The sequence below is a fragment of the Pelecanus crispus genome, chromosome 6 (assembly GCF_030463565.1).
Source record: "Pelecanus crispus isolate bPelCri1 chromosome 6, bPelCri1.pri, whole genome shotgun sequence".
Lineage (NCBI taxonomy): Eukaryota > Metazoa > Chordata > Aves > Pelecaniformes > Pelecanidae > Pelecanus > Pelecanus crispus.
Window position 1 is genome coordinate 18,183,279 of NC_134648.1, and position 15,203 is coordinate 18,198,481.

Below are 15,203 nucleotides of genomic sequence, written 5' to 3' on the forward strand. Positions count from 1 at the left end.
AGTTGTGATCAGTCCTCGTGTGGGTAACTCTTACCTGATGGTTCCCAAAAGTGATCTGAAGGGCACGCATCCCTCTGCCCATCAAACCTGCATCCAGTGTTTCAATTAACGCTTAGAAGGAAATCCCTAGGGAAATCAAGGAAAAGGGATGGAATCAAAGCAGAAGATTTACATGCAGAATAAGGACCAAGGATGCAAAAGCAGTAAAATCTGAATCACATTTACATTTAGGTTCCATTTATAGACAGCTCAGTTAATAACCCCATTAGGCAATCATTAGGACTGAAATTATTAGGTAATGCTTAAACAGCAGTTGCAGACGATAGCATCTCACAAGCTTCTTGTAATCCTAATACTTCATACGTGCTTATATAGTTCTTATGGCACTGGTAGTGCTTGTAACAACTCTATCTAACATATTAATCCTTAAAATTAATGATCAATATACTCCTAAGGATATAACATACAGAAGAACTGAAAATTGAATTTATTTATTTCCCTATAAGATTGCCAGCACAGAAAGCAGCAGTGATGGATTTCAGCACAGCTGGCTTTAAAGATTGTGTGAAACGCACAGGCACCGGCAACGCTCCCAGACTTGGGAAATTATGGCTAGAAAACCTCTAAAGATTCGTCTGCTCACCCCTGCTGGGGATTTGCCCCTCTCTGATCCCAGAGAGCTCACTGAAGGCTGCCTAGCCCACTTTCTGCACCTGGCTGAGTGATTGACCAGCAACTCGACAGGGTCATGGAAGCTTTATTTCCTTTGTTCCATGGGTGTCTGCCATGGAGACCCAAGCTTGGATTAACCGAGCCTAAATCCCTGGGCAGCTCGCCAGAGCAATGCTAGCTCTGAAGCAAGCGCAGCTCCAAGATGGTTTCAAGACCGGCTTTATATATCAGCTCTTCTTAGGTGCAAATCCACGGGCAGAGAGCATAATGCCTCATGTCAGGCCCCCAGGAAGCCGCTCCCCACAGGCAGCAGTTGCCAGCCCATGCGGGAGTGATGTGAACTTGGACAATGCCATTTCTTTCAGGCCAGCCCTTCCCTGGCAGTGCTCCCTTGCCAGCGATGTAGACATCTTTTCACTGGACACCATGCCATATTACAATAATGTGCATAGACGTACTTCTTAATACGCCTATCCAGCACCTGCATTTTCTTTGTTGCAGTGCCAAGCATTTTGTCGTATTAGCTTTTAGGTTGCTGTCATTGGGAGCAATATAAGAAAAATGGTATTTTCCAGCATCTTTCAATAGCTGATCCAAAGGCAAGGTGCACCAAGCCTTGCAGGAGCCACGAACTCCGAAGAACATGTCTTCTGCAAGTCTCCTCCTCGCCCCAGGAGTTAGAGTTTGTCTTCTGCTCCAAAGTGAGGGGTTACGTCTCTTCCAGACCTCTGGGTTTGGGGGGTGGGGAGAGAGGACTTTTAGCCTAGTTCCTGTGGAAACAAGGTTAATGCACTCATGCTGTGTTTGTTTTGCCTCCCCCTAATAACTTTTGAACCCATTGACCTTTTTCAACTCAACTTGACAGAAGGGTAGAGGTCTACAAAATAATTAAGTTCTTATAAGTTTTGTAAAAATAGGCACTGAGGTAGAAGAGAGAGGGCCCCGGTATCAACGGCCTTGCCGAGGAAAGGCTGAGCGCAGATGCACATCTCGTTGGGCACCAGGGGAATGACGCAGAAAACAAACCTGCTCTACATTGCAACCGCAAAAAAAAAAAAAAAGCTTCAGCTGAAATTTGCATTCCTTAGACATCAAAGTCAGCACACGGACAAGACAGAAAAAAGCCAGCATTCATAGAATTACTTGCTATTTTCGATTTGAACTCAACAAATTTTCATTATTGCATGGGAGCAAATCCTTCTTCAGATGTAGCTAAGTGTCACCTCCACATTGCACTGGTGTAACAACTCCCATTCATACACCTTCATCACAGCTGCCACTGCTCAGGGAGCCCAGGGTGCAAAATGTTACACAAGCTATTTTAAATGAAATTGGAGGGCATTTAAAAAGCCTTTGCTCTCTGTGCAGAAAGATTGCACTGTGTGTGTTTGAGTGCGGTAGGTAAAGAAATTCGTATCGCTGAAGTGGAGAGAAATACCTCTGATTGTTGTGGCTTGAAAATGTGAGTGGCATGCAAGAGTATTATAAACCAATGATTTGAAAACAGAATTGGGAAACAGAAACTTCTGAATTTACATGGCTCTGTGACTATGAGGAAAGCAACGCTACATACACAACTGAGCCCAGCTTTCACTGAAAGACCATGGAAAGGCATCTTCATCATGTATTTTGAACTTGCAAAAGCTTACCTTGACCCACATGGACTGAGTAGTCCCACTGCAGGCAATAGCCCAACTCCTGTGCATAAATGACGCATACAAGTACATTTTCACAGGAGTAGGACATAAATGGGAGTTGCATCAGACCTTTAATCTTTTTCCTTTTCTTCTCAATGCCCCTCCTCTTCCCAAACCACCACCCACCCCATCAGTAAAATGAGAACAGTAATACCCATCTCAGCAGGGCACATGAGGATTAGCTTAAAACTGGTTTTAACTTTTCTCCTTTAAACTCCCAGAAAATGAAATCTTCCTGGTTTTTACTTATTTATATTTCAAAAAGCAGCTTGTTTCTTGCTCAGACCTTTTCAGCTCAGCGCCCTGGAAAATGTCTACCTTCCTCAGAACTGATGGGTGATAAATCAGCCCAGAGGTGTCTGCTAGCAACAACAGCCCTTAACCTGCTGCAGTAAAATGGCTATTTAATCTGCTGACATCCAAAGATTTCTGGCTCAGCTAGTATTTGAGCATAGTGCTGGCCCATTGCATTATTTGAAATGAACCTGCTTTAAAATACAAGAGTGAAAATGAGTGATGGCCGGACTTCTGGTCTTCCTTTGTAAGATACTATGTCAAAGGGGATCTAAAACCCAACATCCTCTAATTGTCAGTTTGGCAACAGGTGCTTCCAACTCTGAAACTCCTTGGGCTCCGAATAATAAAGGCTTTGCATATAGCAGGGCTCCAGGGTGGCTTTTACCTCCCGAGTAATTATTTATATGAGAGTGGTACCTCAAGTCCCCAGAGTGCAGGTCCCTTTGTTCTAGGCACTGAGCAAACATATAGAAAGGGGCTGTCCCTGTCCTGAGGAATTTGTGGTCTAAATAGACAAGTGGGCTGAGTGGAGGAGAGGGGACAACAGATGGGGCCCAACAGGTGAAACGACTCGCCCTGAGGTCACGCTGCAGATTAATGCTGATGTCAGGCACAGTGCTTCTGTGTCTTGAATCCCAACACAGCCCACTAACCAGGAGCCCATACTTTTGCCCATCTCCTAAACCTCCTCCCTTGCACACATGCCCCCCCCCGCTCCCATTAATCTTTTTTTTTGCAAACTTGCATGGTCATCTGCCTCTGCTGTGGACTGAGACAGGGTGAACTTTCATAACCACCTTCAGCTGGGCTGCCCCATGTTTCTCCTCCTCTCCTATTCACTGGCTTCTTACCTTCCATATCTGGCATAGCACCCAGACCCTGGTAGGCTGGGTAAGCTGAACCAGCTCACATTTTTTAGATGACTTTTTTTAGCTGACCTTAATTTTTTAAGGCAGGGATGGCGGTCCAGGCCTAGCTTACACCAGTCTTGAAATGCAAACTGCTATTGAGCTGATCTAAGAAAGAGACTCCTTTCTGCAGCCTCAGGTACCTTTATTTTAACACAGTTTACAAAAACGGGGTAGAAAATTATGAAGTCAAGAATTTGCCTACCTTACAGTTTTCTTTGTTCCCCTTCAAGCTATTTACAAACACTTCCTACCCACTTAAAAAACCCACTCTGGACAGTTTGGATGAACAGCAGACACCAGCAGATAAGGTTTCAGCAGAAACACATACTCACTGCATGCTGGTTACTTCAGGCTGGTCCAGCATTGTACTGTTCAGCTCATCTTCCTGCTGCTGCTGTTCCACAATGAAAGAAAGATGCTGAGGTGCCTACTTCCAGGAGAAGTCATCGAGGTATGAAGCCCCAGCAGGCAAGATGAATCCAGTTTGGTCCTCCGAGCAGAGAGGTCAGACCTGTCTCCGGTGAGCACTTGGGGATGGCTAGATCCAGGCAGCTGCACAGCAAATTTGGATGGCTCATTTTATGACATTCCTCTTCAGCCAGAAAAATGGATCATCATCTTTTTCTTAGGGTGAGGTGGATTATCAGATTTGAAGGAGCAGGTCTCAGAGCTGGTGCTCTTTCTGAAAGGATCAGCTGGACCCGGGTGAGGAATCATCCACCTTGTGACAACTTGCCACCAGCCTTGAGAATCTAAAACCTGGTTATTCCCAGGATTCTGGTAACGGTGATTTTCAGATGGATATAGACCAACTGACACATCAAGAAAGGGAAATTATCTTTCGCATGAAATGTTTGCTATGCCAGACTGTTATCACCAAAATTAGCTGCAGAAAATGTAGCTATGCTCTTGGGAACAAACAGGTAGGAATGGATGCATTTTCCGGTTAACACAATGCCCCTAGAAATGCATAGACCTAGCTGCTTTCAGCAAGGGCTACAAGACACGCCTTTCTCCCCAAGGCCACCCCAGCTGATTAAGTCCTGTTTTTTTTTTTATTTCTCTAGTAAAGAATCAGCAGAAGGTTTGCAGTCCTGCATTGCAAATAAGGCATCTGTACACTGTACAGTGGGCTAAGAGAAAAAGGAAAAGCAAAGCCAACAGCTTTCCTGTGTGTATCAAGTGTCCGGATTTTAGAATAACCAAAAGACATGGCACTCTTGTCCTGTATTTTATTAGGAAATTAACAGGCTGATTGATAACCTGAAATTACATAGTGAATCTCATTTAAAAATATTCAAAATCATGACAATAATTTTGATTTCTATAAAACGTAATGCCCAGATACAATTCCTGTTTATGCCTGTAAATTTCTACACCCTTAACATTTATTTACCATACAGCAGTGAGGCTGGATAATTGTAACATAATCTGTAAAGTTAAATGCAGTATACTTTTCTCTGCAGTCCAAGTGAAAGAGCTGAAACGTTGAAAACAAAGCCCAGAATATGAGCAGCACTATGAGAAGGTTCCCTGCGATCTCAGTTCATTACACATCAGTATTTCAGACTGCTCAAAGATATTAAAGGCTGGTGATATTAACTGCTGTGCAAAGTTACGAGGCTTTAGGGCACCAGTTTTCCAGGAGAGGGAGGGAGACCGCTGTGGGGTACAGGCTCTGCAGTGAGGGGAATAGGGTGCACTGGAAGTGTATGATGCTCCAAGTGCAAGAGCTGATAAATCTGTCTACATCTCTCTCTTTTGCCAGCAGTATGGGCTACTGCCACCACCACATTGGTTTAAATAGCTTTTCCTGACCCTCTGTCAGCTTTAAAGACTTTCCACGCTCAAAGCAGGGCTATTATGGTACAGGTGCTCACTATCTGCAAGGGTTGAATTTCAACCTTAGTAATCAAAGCCCAAATCCTGCTCATGTTGCATATGTGAAAAATCACACTGAGCCGGACGCTGCTGGCTTTATTGCAACTACCATGTGGGGTAATGTGGTTCAACTCTGTGGGTTGTAGCTGAGGTCCTCAGTCCTCTAAATTAGAGCTGGCACTTTTCAATAATGACTCTTGTAGGGAGTTGAATTTCTCAAGACATTATTAAGGAAGCTATCCAAATTGTCATATATGCTGCCTGGATGAGAGATGCTTTCCTGAACTGGGGCCTTGATTCCTGTGAGGATTATGGATGCTCAGTAAGTGGCCAGCGCAAGCACTTGACCAGCAAGTCCAGTCACTTCAGCCCCTTGTACTATATTTGGCATCTGCAAGCTAAAAATTAGTAGATTTGAGAAGTAGTGGGCCTTCTTTTTAAAAAGCTATTTCAGGACAAGAACATTCAGACCACTGTGTTTTCTATTTATATATAAATTCTTTGGTAACAATTTTCTAGAAAGCAGAATAATTTTTTCTATGTAATACTTTATTGCCTCCCCATGAAAAACTGATACCTTAAAAAAATCTATAGCACTTTCCACTATAAATAGTATTGTTCCAGATTAAGGATTAGTTCCTCCCTGAAGAAAAAGATTTAAAAAATCCTGGTCATTATCTGATAACTGTTTATGTAGCAACATTCAAATAAAACAGAAAAAGAAAATCATTCATTATGTGGTTTGTCATTCTCTAGAATGTTAGTGTATGTTTATACAACAAAAACAACATAAGTTATCCTAGTTTGTTTTAAAAACCTTAGTAGTAGAAATATATTGCTATCTGCAGATTTATAAACAGAATGCACTTTTTCCATCTAAATTCAAGTATTATTAGAATATTATTATTACTATTATTATTATTAAAGGAGCTCGAAATCCTTGACATTTTGCCTGTCTTTACATCATGTTGGTCTTTCTGAGAAATAACGAGTTGTGATCATTTGTTCATGAACAAAATCAATGTGGAGCTTCAGTAAGTTTTGCCTGGTAGAAGGCAGCCTGGCAATCCTTCAGTGGCTTTAGAAGAGCGTATTTGAGACTAGTGGTATAGATGCAGTAGTCGTGTGTTTTCTTGGATGGCTGACGAACTTAATTCCTTCCAGGTTCTCAACATTCAGTCCCATTTAAAGGAGAAAGGCGGGAAGAACCCACCCAGACTTATGCCATATCAGGATATATCATCTTCAGTTTTTCTTGGTACTGTCAGTTGCTCATAGGTCGGCAGGGCGTTATTAGGGAGGAAAAGATCCGAACTGATGTTGTTGCCTCTCTGAGGTGATCTGTTGTTCCCTTGATCCCCCTGCTGACGGGAAACCAGATGATGCAGCATATCTGTAATGAGGTTCAGTTTCTGGTCCATTTGTGTAACCTATGCAGGCAAAGGGAAGGTTTGTTTAGTAGCAGCACGTGAGAAAATCGCAACAAACCATGTGATACAAATGCAATATTAAAATTACAGTTTTCTTAATTAGGATCACAACCTCTACGAAGACACCACAGATACACAGTCCATCAAACAGAGCATTAGAAATTTAATGCAATAGGTCAGAGTTGGATGAGGACAGGCCTGTTAATACTCACCTCTGGTATGTGCTTTGACACTCATTTTATACCTGGATGAATGCATGACAAATGGACTTTTAAAGAGATGCGCTGGGATAGAGAACTAAGTCCCAGAACTGAGTTTCTGTGGGCTTTTGTTACTATTATGTCCATATTTTTTTGAAAACATGATAAACTTCTAACATGCTTATATGCCTTAATAATATCAATATGCTCTAGTAAATATCTGCTCTATTTGCAGTGATCTAATCAACTTTAAGCTAGGACTGACTGATGCTCTTTGTTACACTTGGGCCCAATTACCAGCTCAGGCCACAAAATACCCCGCAGATATTTTTGCTGATGCAAGTATACAGCAGCTGGGGTCTGTGGCAATGGCTGGGAGAGGGGCATGAATCAGCGTTATGCTCTCAACCCCCCCAGTGACACAGTGTTCACTACGATTGCTGTTTGAATGACATGATTCACAGTAAGCCAGAAACTCTTCTAGGAGGGGTGAAAGCTAATTTTTCAACTGGGGGGCTGCAGGGGAAGGTTCAGCCTAAATCTATAATGCTCATTTTCTTCTGCCTTTAGACAGATGCCCCTTAAATTATTTAATTCCTCTTTTTTACTTTTCCTGCTCTTTCTTCTAATCTTTATGAGAAATATAATGAAAAATCAGGATACTTAATAGAGACTAGGTTATGGATTTGCCCAAAATTTAGACTCTATTTGATATACACTTGTGGTAGTCAGAGGAAAATCAAGAACAAAATGTTTTTAGAAGCACCACAGATTCACTCTCAGGTTTCTTGCACTTTCCAATCAAGAAATAATCTGTACCATCCCTTTTATCTGGAATGGGAAGCCTCCTTTCTGTGCTGCCTCCAATGTACTGAGCCAGACGTCCTGAGGGACACTTCCAGCTTCAAAGTCATGCCCACTTTCTGCCCCTTGGCATGGCAAGCATTGAAACTGGGCAGTAGGATCCTTTCTTATGGCCTCCTACTCCCTTCTACAAGCCGAAAGAGAAATGACCATGATTTTGCCATTGTAGTCTCTGACCCATCGATTCACAGGGATCCTAAACCACTAAGTAACTTCTAGGCAAAAAGATGTAATAGGTTTGAAAAAGGGAAAAGAAAGTAAGCAGAAAAACTGTGATAGGAATAAATTGCTGCCTAAAATATCTGCTAGAAAGTAGTGAAAGGCACATAAAACCGCCAGAGAGAGCATGAGTGGGAGCAATTTATATGTGCCTGGCTGTCATCCAAGTATCACACAGGATAGTAAAAGACAGTAAGGCTGAGCAGAACATCAACAAACCTGGAGGATTTCAGCAGAGACTAAAATGTTTTTCCACCATAGAGAAAATGCTGTTTTTTCAAACACTTTGTACCACTGGTAGGGAAGCAGATACAGTGATTTAAAAATATGAGGTGCCAGAGATTTATACTTTGCAGCTGGTTTTGAAAACATTAGGCAACGCACCCTAGATGGCACATGAAACACTAGTAATTCTGGATGGAAATGGCTGTTGAAAGATGAGATTCTTCAAATGAGGAAGCTGAAGAACATTTAAGTTCAAGATTTCTGGAAGAAAATACAGATGGAAAGTTGAGCAGATCATCAGGTTTTCATTTCATCACTATTTTTTCACTCCCGCAAAAAAGTCATTCTTTGCCCAAATGGTGCCCATCACAGATGACAAACTCATGGTGCTCCAAGCGTGACAACACAAATCAGTGCTAGTGAAGCCTGCAAAAATACCTCATTCCTCCATCCCCCACTGCCCAGGTATTACTTGCTGAGACAGCTGCGCTGGAAGGACTCTAATAGAAGACTGCAGACGAACAGCTACCTTCAGAGTCCAAAGGACAACTTTTCCTCTAACAAGAAATGTCGTTTTGCTAATTATTCTAAACTAGGGGATTTTTATAGATATATTTCTTAATTTGTGATTCCAGACAGGGATTACCAGAGGAAACACAGGCTGATGATATATCTGGAAAATGTGCATTTATGAATCTCTTGCAGTGATGAGCTATTGAACATGACAGTAGATTGGACTGAGATCTGGATAGTCCTTCAAGAGCTGTGTATCTTGGTGATGAAGTACTGGAGACAAGTGAGATGTGAATATTCTTGCTGGGAAATAAATTCCCAGAGATAATTGTCTAATTTTTTCTAGGGAGCAAGGTTTGGCTGCTGCAGCTGTGGAGTGCAGGAGGCCCACAGAAGCAGAGGCAGAAGCTAATTACTATTGAGCTGGGCCATATGAGATAGAAAGTAAAGACCTTTGTCTTCCACATTCCTCTTATTGGGGTAGGGCTCTAAAGCCACAACGCTTTTGTGGAGGGAGGTCCAGATAGCTGGTTGTATTTAACTGTTGTTTAATCAGTTTTGCTTTCCAATAAAGCAAGCCATTTCCCAGGGAGTTCTGCGCCCGTGAATGGCTTGCTCCAAGACACACTGAAGTCAGTGGTAGTTTTTGGCAATCACAGACTTCCAGTCACTTCAGCGGGCTCTGGATGAATCTTGGACTGAGTTGTCAATCCCAAATAGTAACATATTCTTTGGATTACAAGAGAAGGAGCAGTCTGGATTTCTGTACATTGCTCTGCTCATGCTTCTTGGGGCTGGATCAGAAAAGATGACATTTGCAAATGAGATGGCAATGGGACGATGGGCCCCCATCCTCGGTTCCGCCAAAGGGGTGTCTGCTTAAAGTATGAGACATTTTAAAGATCCAATTAAAAGCCACCAGAAGGCAACTTCTACTGTCATCACACGCCTCTGATGTACAAGAATAAGAGGCTTTCTAGTGAACAGCCTTACTTATTAGCATGCCCAATCTGCCGTCATCATTGAGACACACATCCTGAAATACATCACTCACTTGTTTGCTGCAGAGATAATTATACCCACTAGAAAAATGTCTTTGTGTGCAATACCCTTTTCATTAAACTAGCTTTATGCACTTAGCATGGAGAAGTGTATCGTCTCCCCTGAATCATACTTTCAAACACATTTACTTGATTAGAAATTAGCTATGATGCCAGAATGAATAAAAGTAAAGCAAACAGAAAAACTGCTGATGTTGCTATAATCTTAACTGCTTTGGACAACTCTGATCCCTCTACTTAAAACAGCAAACAGTGTTAATTACATAGAAAAATAACTCAGACTGATTTGTTTCTTTTAGGAAGAACTAAGTAAGCTCTTTCTAGCTGATTTATGTTTCATTAGAAGCATGATGTTTGGATGATCAAATTCTTTATATGCAAATAATTTCCTTCGTATTTTATAGTTGTTGGGGAGAGGAAGCAGTGTTTGAAACTCTTCAGAAATTACACACCACAGTTATTCCTAAGTCTTACTGAAATACTGTATGAAAACAAGATTTTTCCATCCTTGGAGATAAGTTTTTTTTTTAAAAAAAAGATCCAAGGCTTATAGATTGAGCACAGATGGAGAGAAGAAGTTTTAAACAAGTTTTGAATCTAGCTCTTAGAAATTAATAAAAAAATCCCATCCATGCAGTGCACTGAGGAAAAAAAAAAAACCACCCAACTAGTTCTTCACAAAGGCTGAAAGATTAGAGCACAAATCTTAAATGGAACATCATGAAGAAATGTAGCTACGTTACAGAACAGATTTTTGCTATCCCTAAAACATCACAGAGGCACATGACTACTCTGACACCCCACATGATAGACTAGTGGCAATGACGTAGTTCCTCTGAACCACAAGGTCCTCTTAGGTCATGTGTTCAGGAGCAGCAGTCCTCTACAACTGGATATAAAATGACATGCCAACTTTTATAAAGGTATCAAAGGCATTCCAGCAGGTGCTAGTGAACAAGACAGAGACTGTTCTTGTGATGAAAGGAGACAACAAAATAATGAGCAATTTATCTATTAAAATTCTCCATCTTTTCACATTATATACATTTTAAATGCCCTGTAACTTTAAGCATTCATAACAAATTCATGGTATGATTCAGAACATAAACAATTAATTTCTTTCCTTGCTTTTTTTTTAAAAAAAAAAACCAAACAAAGAAGCCTGAGTGGCTCCAGGGACATCTGGAGGAGAGTCTCCTTCATGCACCCCTGTAATGGAGAACTAAAGAGCAGCACTCTGGAGACCTACTCCCAAAACTAATTATAGGGATTTACCAGGAAGGGGCAAGGACAGGAGGAATTACAGAGCTGAGGGGACCGGTATTTTCAGCCATGGATATTCAGGATAGTGGGGAAGCTGAAGGTCAAAATTAGGAGTTTGGCATAATTTAGGCTACAAAGACCACAAATTACTAATAAGTTATGCCAAGCGCTGCTCCATGATCTGGAGGAATCAAGGTTGATTAACACTGTCAATTAAAGCTGTCTCATCTGCCCTTCATTCTCATTCTCAGAGATTTCAAAAGTAAATATTATTAAGGGTAAAAATCATAGTCCCTTTGGACAGAATGGTGGTTTATAACTACCTATGTTTTTAACATGGTTGAGTGATTAAACAAATAATTTGTGCTTAATCAAGAGATCTTTTATCAGCACAGTGCTCACTCAGTGGGTGCAGGGGGACTGTGCTTGTTCTTAATACGGAAGGCTGAGTGTGAAGCTGCTAAAGGAGAAGAGGAAAACCAGAACGCAAGCTACACTTGGCGGAACAAAAATGTGATAAAGGAAAATTTCAGCTACTTTTCCAACATTAGACTCCCAAGTCTGCTATCCTGACTCATCTTGAGTAGCATTCATTCCTGAGGGTGCAGCTTTTTAGCTCAAAGGGAACCAACTCTTCAAGGCACTTTTTCAAAATAACTGAAGATGACTGGGGAGATCTTCGTATCACTCCTGCTGGCTTCTTAATAAGGAGGACCCTAATGCTCTGTAGTGTGGCAAACTTCTAGAGAAAGCAAATGATACTTTCTTTATCTGTGCATCCTCGTAAGCGGTGTTGTGTAGAATCCCTAATGTGTTCAATACTATACTCAGTAATGAGCTAGCTTTATATTTCAGAAAAACACAGAAAAATGTCCTTTCTGTTAATCGTCAGGCACACTGACTCAGTTGAAGAAAAGATAAGAGGCAAAAAATATTCCAGAACTTATGATATCTATTAATGGCAATGACATGAAGGAAGGTATCAGTAGCAAGCAGTACTTAAGAAAACAGTGAGTGTGTTCTGCAAGCGAAGGTGTAGTTATAAATCATGCTTTCTTTGATGGGATCCACCCTATTTAAGTACTGTTCTTGAGAATATTTGAGGAAACTTCAGAGAGCAGCTTCCCTAGCTCCTCTTCTTGCTAAGTCCCTGCACGTTTTGGTATCTCAATATTTCTAAAAATTAATGTTTTAGTTTTGAGGGCCCTGTGGACAGGAACAAATACGATGTTAGGAGTGGCTTTCTAGAAAAGCTCAGGGATAGGTACGGAAATCTTCATAGAGGATTTATTTTGAACATTTCTCTATAACTATAATAGTGGTAGGAGAGGCCAATAATTTCAGAATTACTAAAGTCTCTTTCTTCAGGTACATGATTCTTCAGAAATCATGGAAAGAGTCTTCCTTCCATTTACAGTACCCAAGATCCCAGGTTCTTGTAAATCCCCTTATCAGAGCTTCTGGCTTTGATTTGTTTATTTTGTTGCCAGAGATTAGGCAGCAGTCTTGCTGGAGGTTATATACCCATTGCTGAGGTGTTTATAGGAAAATGTAATCTGCATGAAGGAAGATTTGTTCTCCAGACTGTCTGTACTTTCTCTTGAGAGTTGGCCAAAGAAGGGAGTATGTGTGTGGTGTTGGGGGGAAGGACAGAGGACGTGGAGCCAATGAGAACACACTCTCTTCTAATATAAGATTACTCATCGCTATAAAAATATAAAAGTTGAGCTTCTGAGGAACAAAGTTAACAGGTTTTGACGGTGGCATATGACACGTCACTTTCTAGTCAATGAAAATACTATATGAACACTGTAACCACTGTCTTAACTGGCACATAAAATGGATAACTTTGAGACAAAAAGCTTCTGTGGAAAGAAAGGCACTTGCTACACACTGTGTCCTAAAATCAGCTCTCTGGCATAAAGCTATCAGTGCCAATCTCTTCTTCGTTTTGAGATACTAAAAATTGTTGGTTTTGCAGTAAACTGAGACTGTTGCTGGTGTCATCTCACTCTGTATTTTTATAGTAAAAAATTTCTCTCACACTTCTAAAAATGTAAAAAACCTGTTATGTTTTGTAGTAGTAACCCTTCAATGGCTGCTGATAATTCACCATTAATCAGGGTGTGCCGCTTGTGCTTTCAAAAGAGGGTGATGACCTGGGACTGGGAAGAAACTTCTGAGTCGTTGAGTCAGGGTCAGAGCTCAGAAACAACCAGGATTTATAAGCCAGTTGCTGGCTCCAATTCTCCAGAAGTTACCTTGGTATCAGTGAACTACTATTAAAAAGATCTTGACTTGGCATAGTAAATTCCTAATCCACTGTACAGAAACTCAGTTTTGTCACACATTTTTCTTAATTGTGTTGGGAATTAAAATAAACTCATAACACCAGCTTGTGGCCATTTGATTACTGACTATAACACTTGTGGCATTTTAAAGTAATTTTTGTTTGTTTGAAGAATTTTGTCCTGATTGTGCAGTACAAGCTTTAGGGTGCCAGACGCTCAAGCTATAGGAAATGGGAGAAATGGAAATGACAGGGTTGATTTATGCATTCTTTCTTTCCATTAGAGTTGGGAAAGCAATTTTGATAAGCAAGTAACTATACTGCAGAGAATTATTTTTCCTTTCCAAATGTCCTTTTCCCCAAAGAAAAACATCTTTTTCTAAAAGCTTCCTCAAAGTTTCTGGAAATATGACATCTCTAGTTGATTATTCACTCAGCTCCATTTCTTTCATGTGGATTTTCATGATTCTTAGAAAGGTGTAGATTACAACCATAATGCCATTTTTCAGATTAGACGTCTCCCTTGAATTCTATTTGAAACCCACAATAGTAAGAGACATGCTCTGACAGGTCAAAAACTGAAAAACTGACATGAAAAAGCCACTTTGGTAATACGTGATTAAAGAAATAATATAATATAAAATACAGTGTATATTTTGCCAAACACAGAATGTCGGCAGCATGTTTTTATAACTGCCTCTTTTATGATACTGCCATTTTTCCCCAAATGAAAAAGAAGATATACCCTTCAGGAACAGCAGTAGCTGAAGAAGATGTTACACAATAAAACAGAAACCTTCACAGCTATCTTTGACTATTTCCAGCCACTTACACACAACTTATGTACATAACCTTTATGTGAATAAATGCTGCAGATCAGCAGCAGGCAAAACTTCAGATATAAGAGGAACTATTAAATGAGACCTACAAAGAAACAAGCAGCAACAACAGATGCTGTGCTCATAAAAGAAAGCAATTCCTTTAAGATCTTAAAAATTATGAGAAATAAATAGAAATCAAAAGTTAAAAACACACAAGTTGATTTGGTTTTTACATGTCACCTTCACAAAATTATCTGGCTATAACTTGCTGTTTGACTAAAGGAAGCAAGGTAAGATGAATATATACCTCTCCTTCTAACAAGGCGGTCAGTAGGACACTAGCAAATGGAAGAATTAAGTTACAGGAAAGTGAAATACACTTGGCCATGGACTATTATAGAGTACAAGACCTCAAAAGGTGGAAAGCTTTTCAGGCAATGCTTATTTTAGAAGTGGAGAGGATTCAGAGGGTAAAAAAAAGTTGGAAAGGGATGACCTAAAATGCTGCTAGTCAAGACAGAAATGAGGAGCACGATAGATGTGGCTGGCAGAGATGGTAAGAAACGGAGACTGGATATGGCTGCTACTTGAGAAGAGAATGCTGAGAACAGTGGCCTCAGTTCAGCGCTTTTGTTGCTGCTATTAACAACTTCTTGCAAAAATATTTGGCTTATTTAAAACACCCAAACTGTTGGAAATCAGCTCTTCCTGAGAATCTTTCTTTAGGTCTAGGAGTAGATTTGGGCCACGAAGCCCCTCTGCTTGCTCATCACTCCCCAAGCTCCCAGACCAGTCCTGCTGGCCTCGCAGCACTGAGTGCATGCCCAGATGTGCACAATGCTCGCAGATCTGTCTGGCA

At 40.8% G+C, this 15,203-nt stretch overlaps 1 protein-coding gene across 1 annotated transcript in view; it reads right to left on the bottom strand.

Moving 5' to 3' along the window:
- Positions 1–6,687: 6,687 nt before the first annotated feature.
- The window catches only part of KCNQ1 (potassium voltage-gated channel subfamily Q member 1), a 368,559-nt gene continuing 360,043 nt past the window's right edge, over positions 6,688–15,203 (bottom strand). Inside the window, exon 18 of the mRNA XM_075712468.1 lies at positions 6,688–6,888. Within this exon, the coding sequence (XP_075568583.1) occupies positions 6,688–6,888 (201 nt within the window). The remainder of the gene's footprint in view (positions 6,889–15,203) is intronic.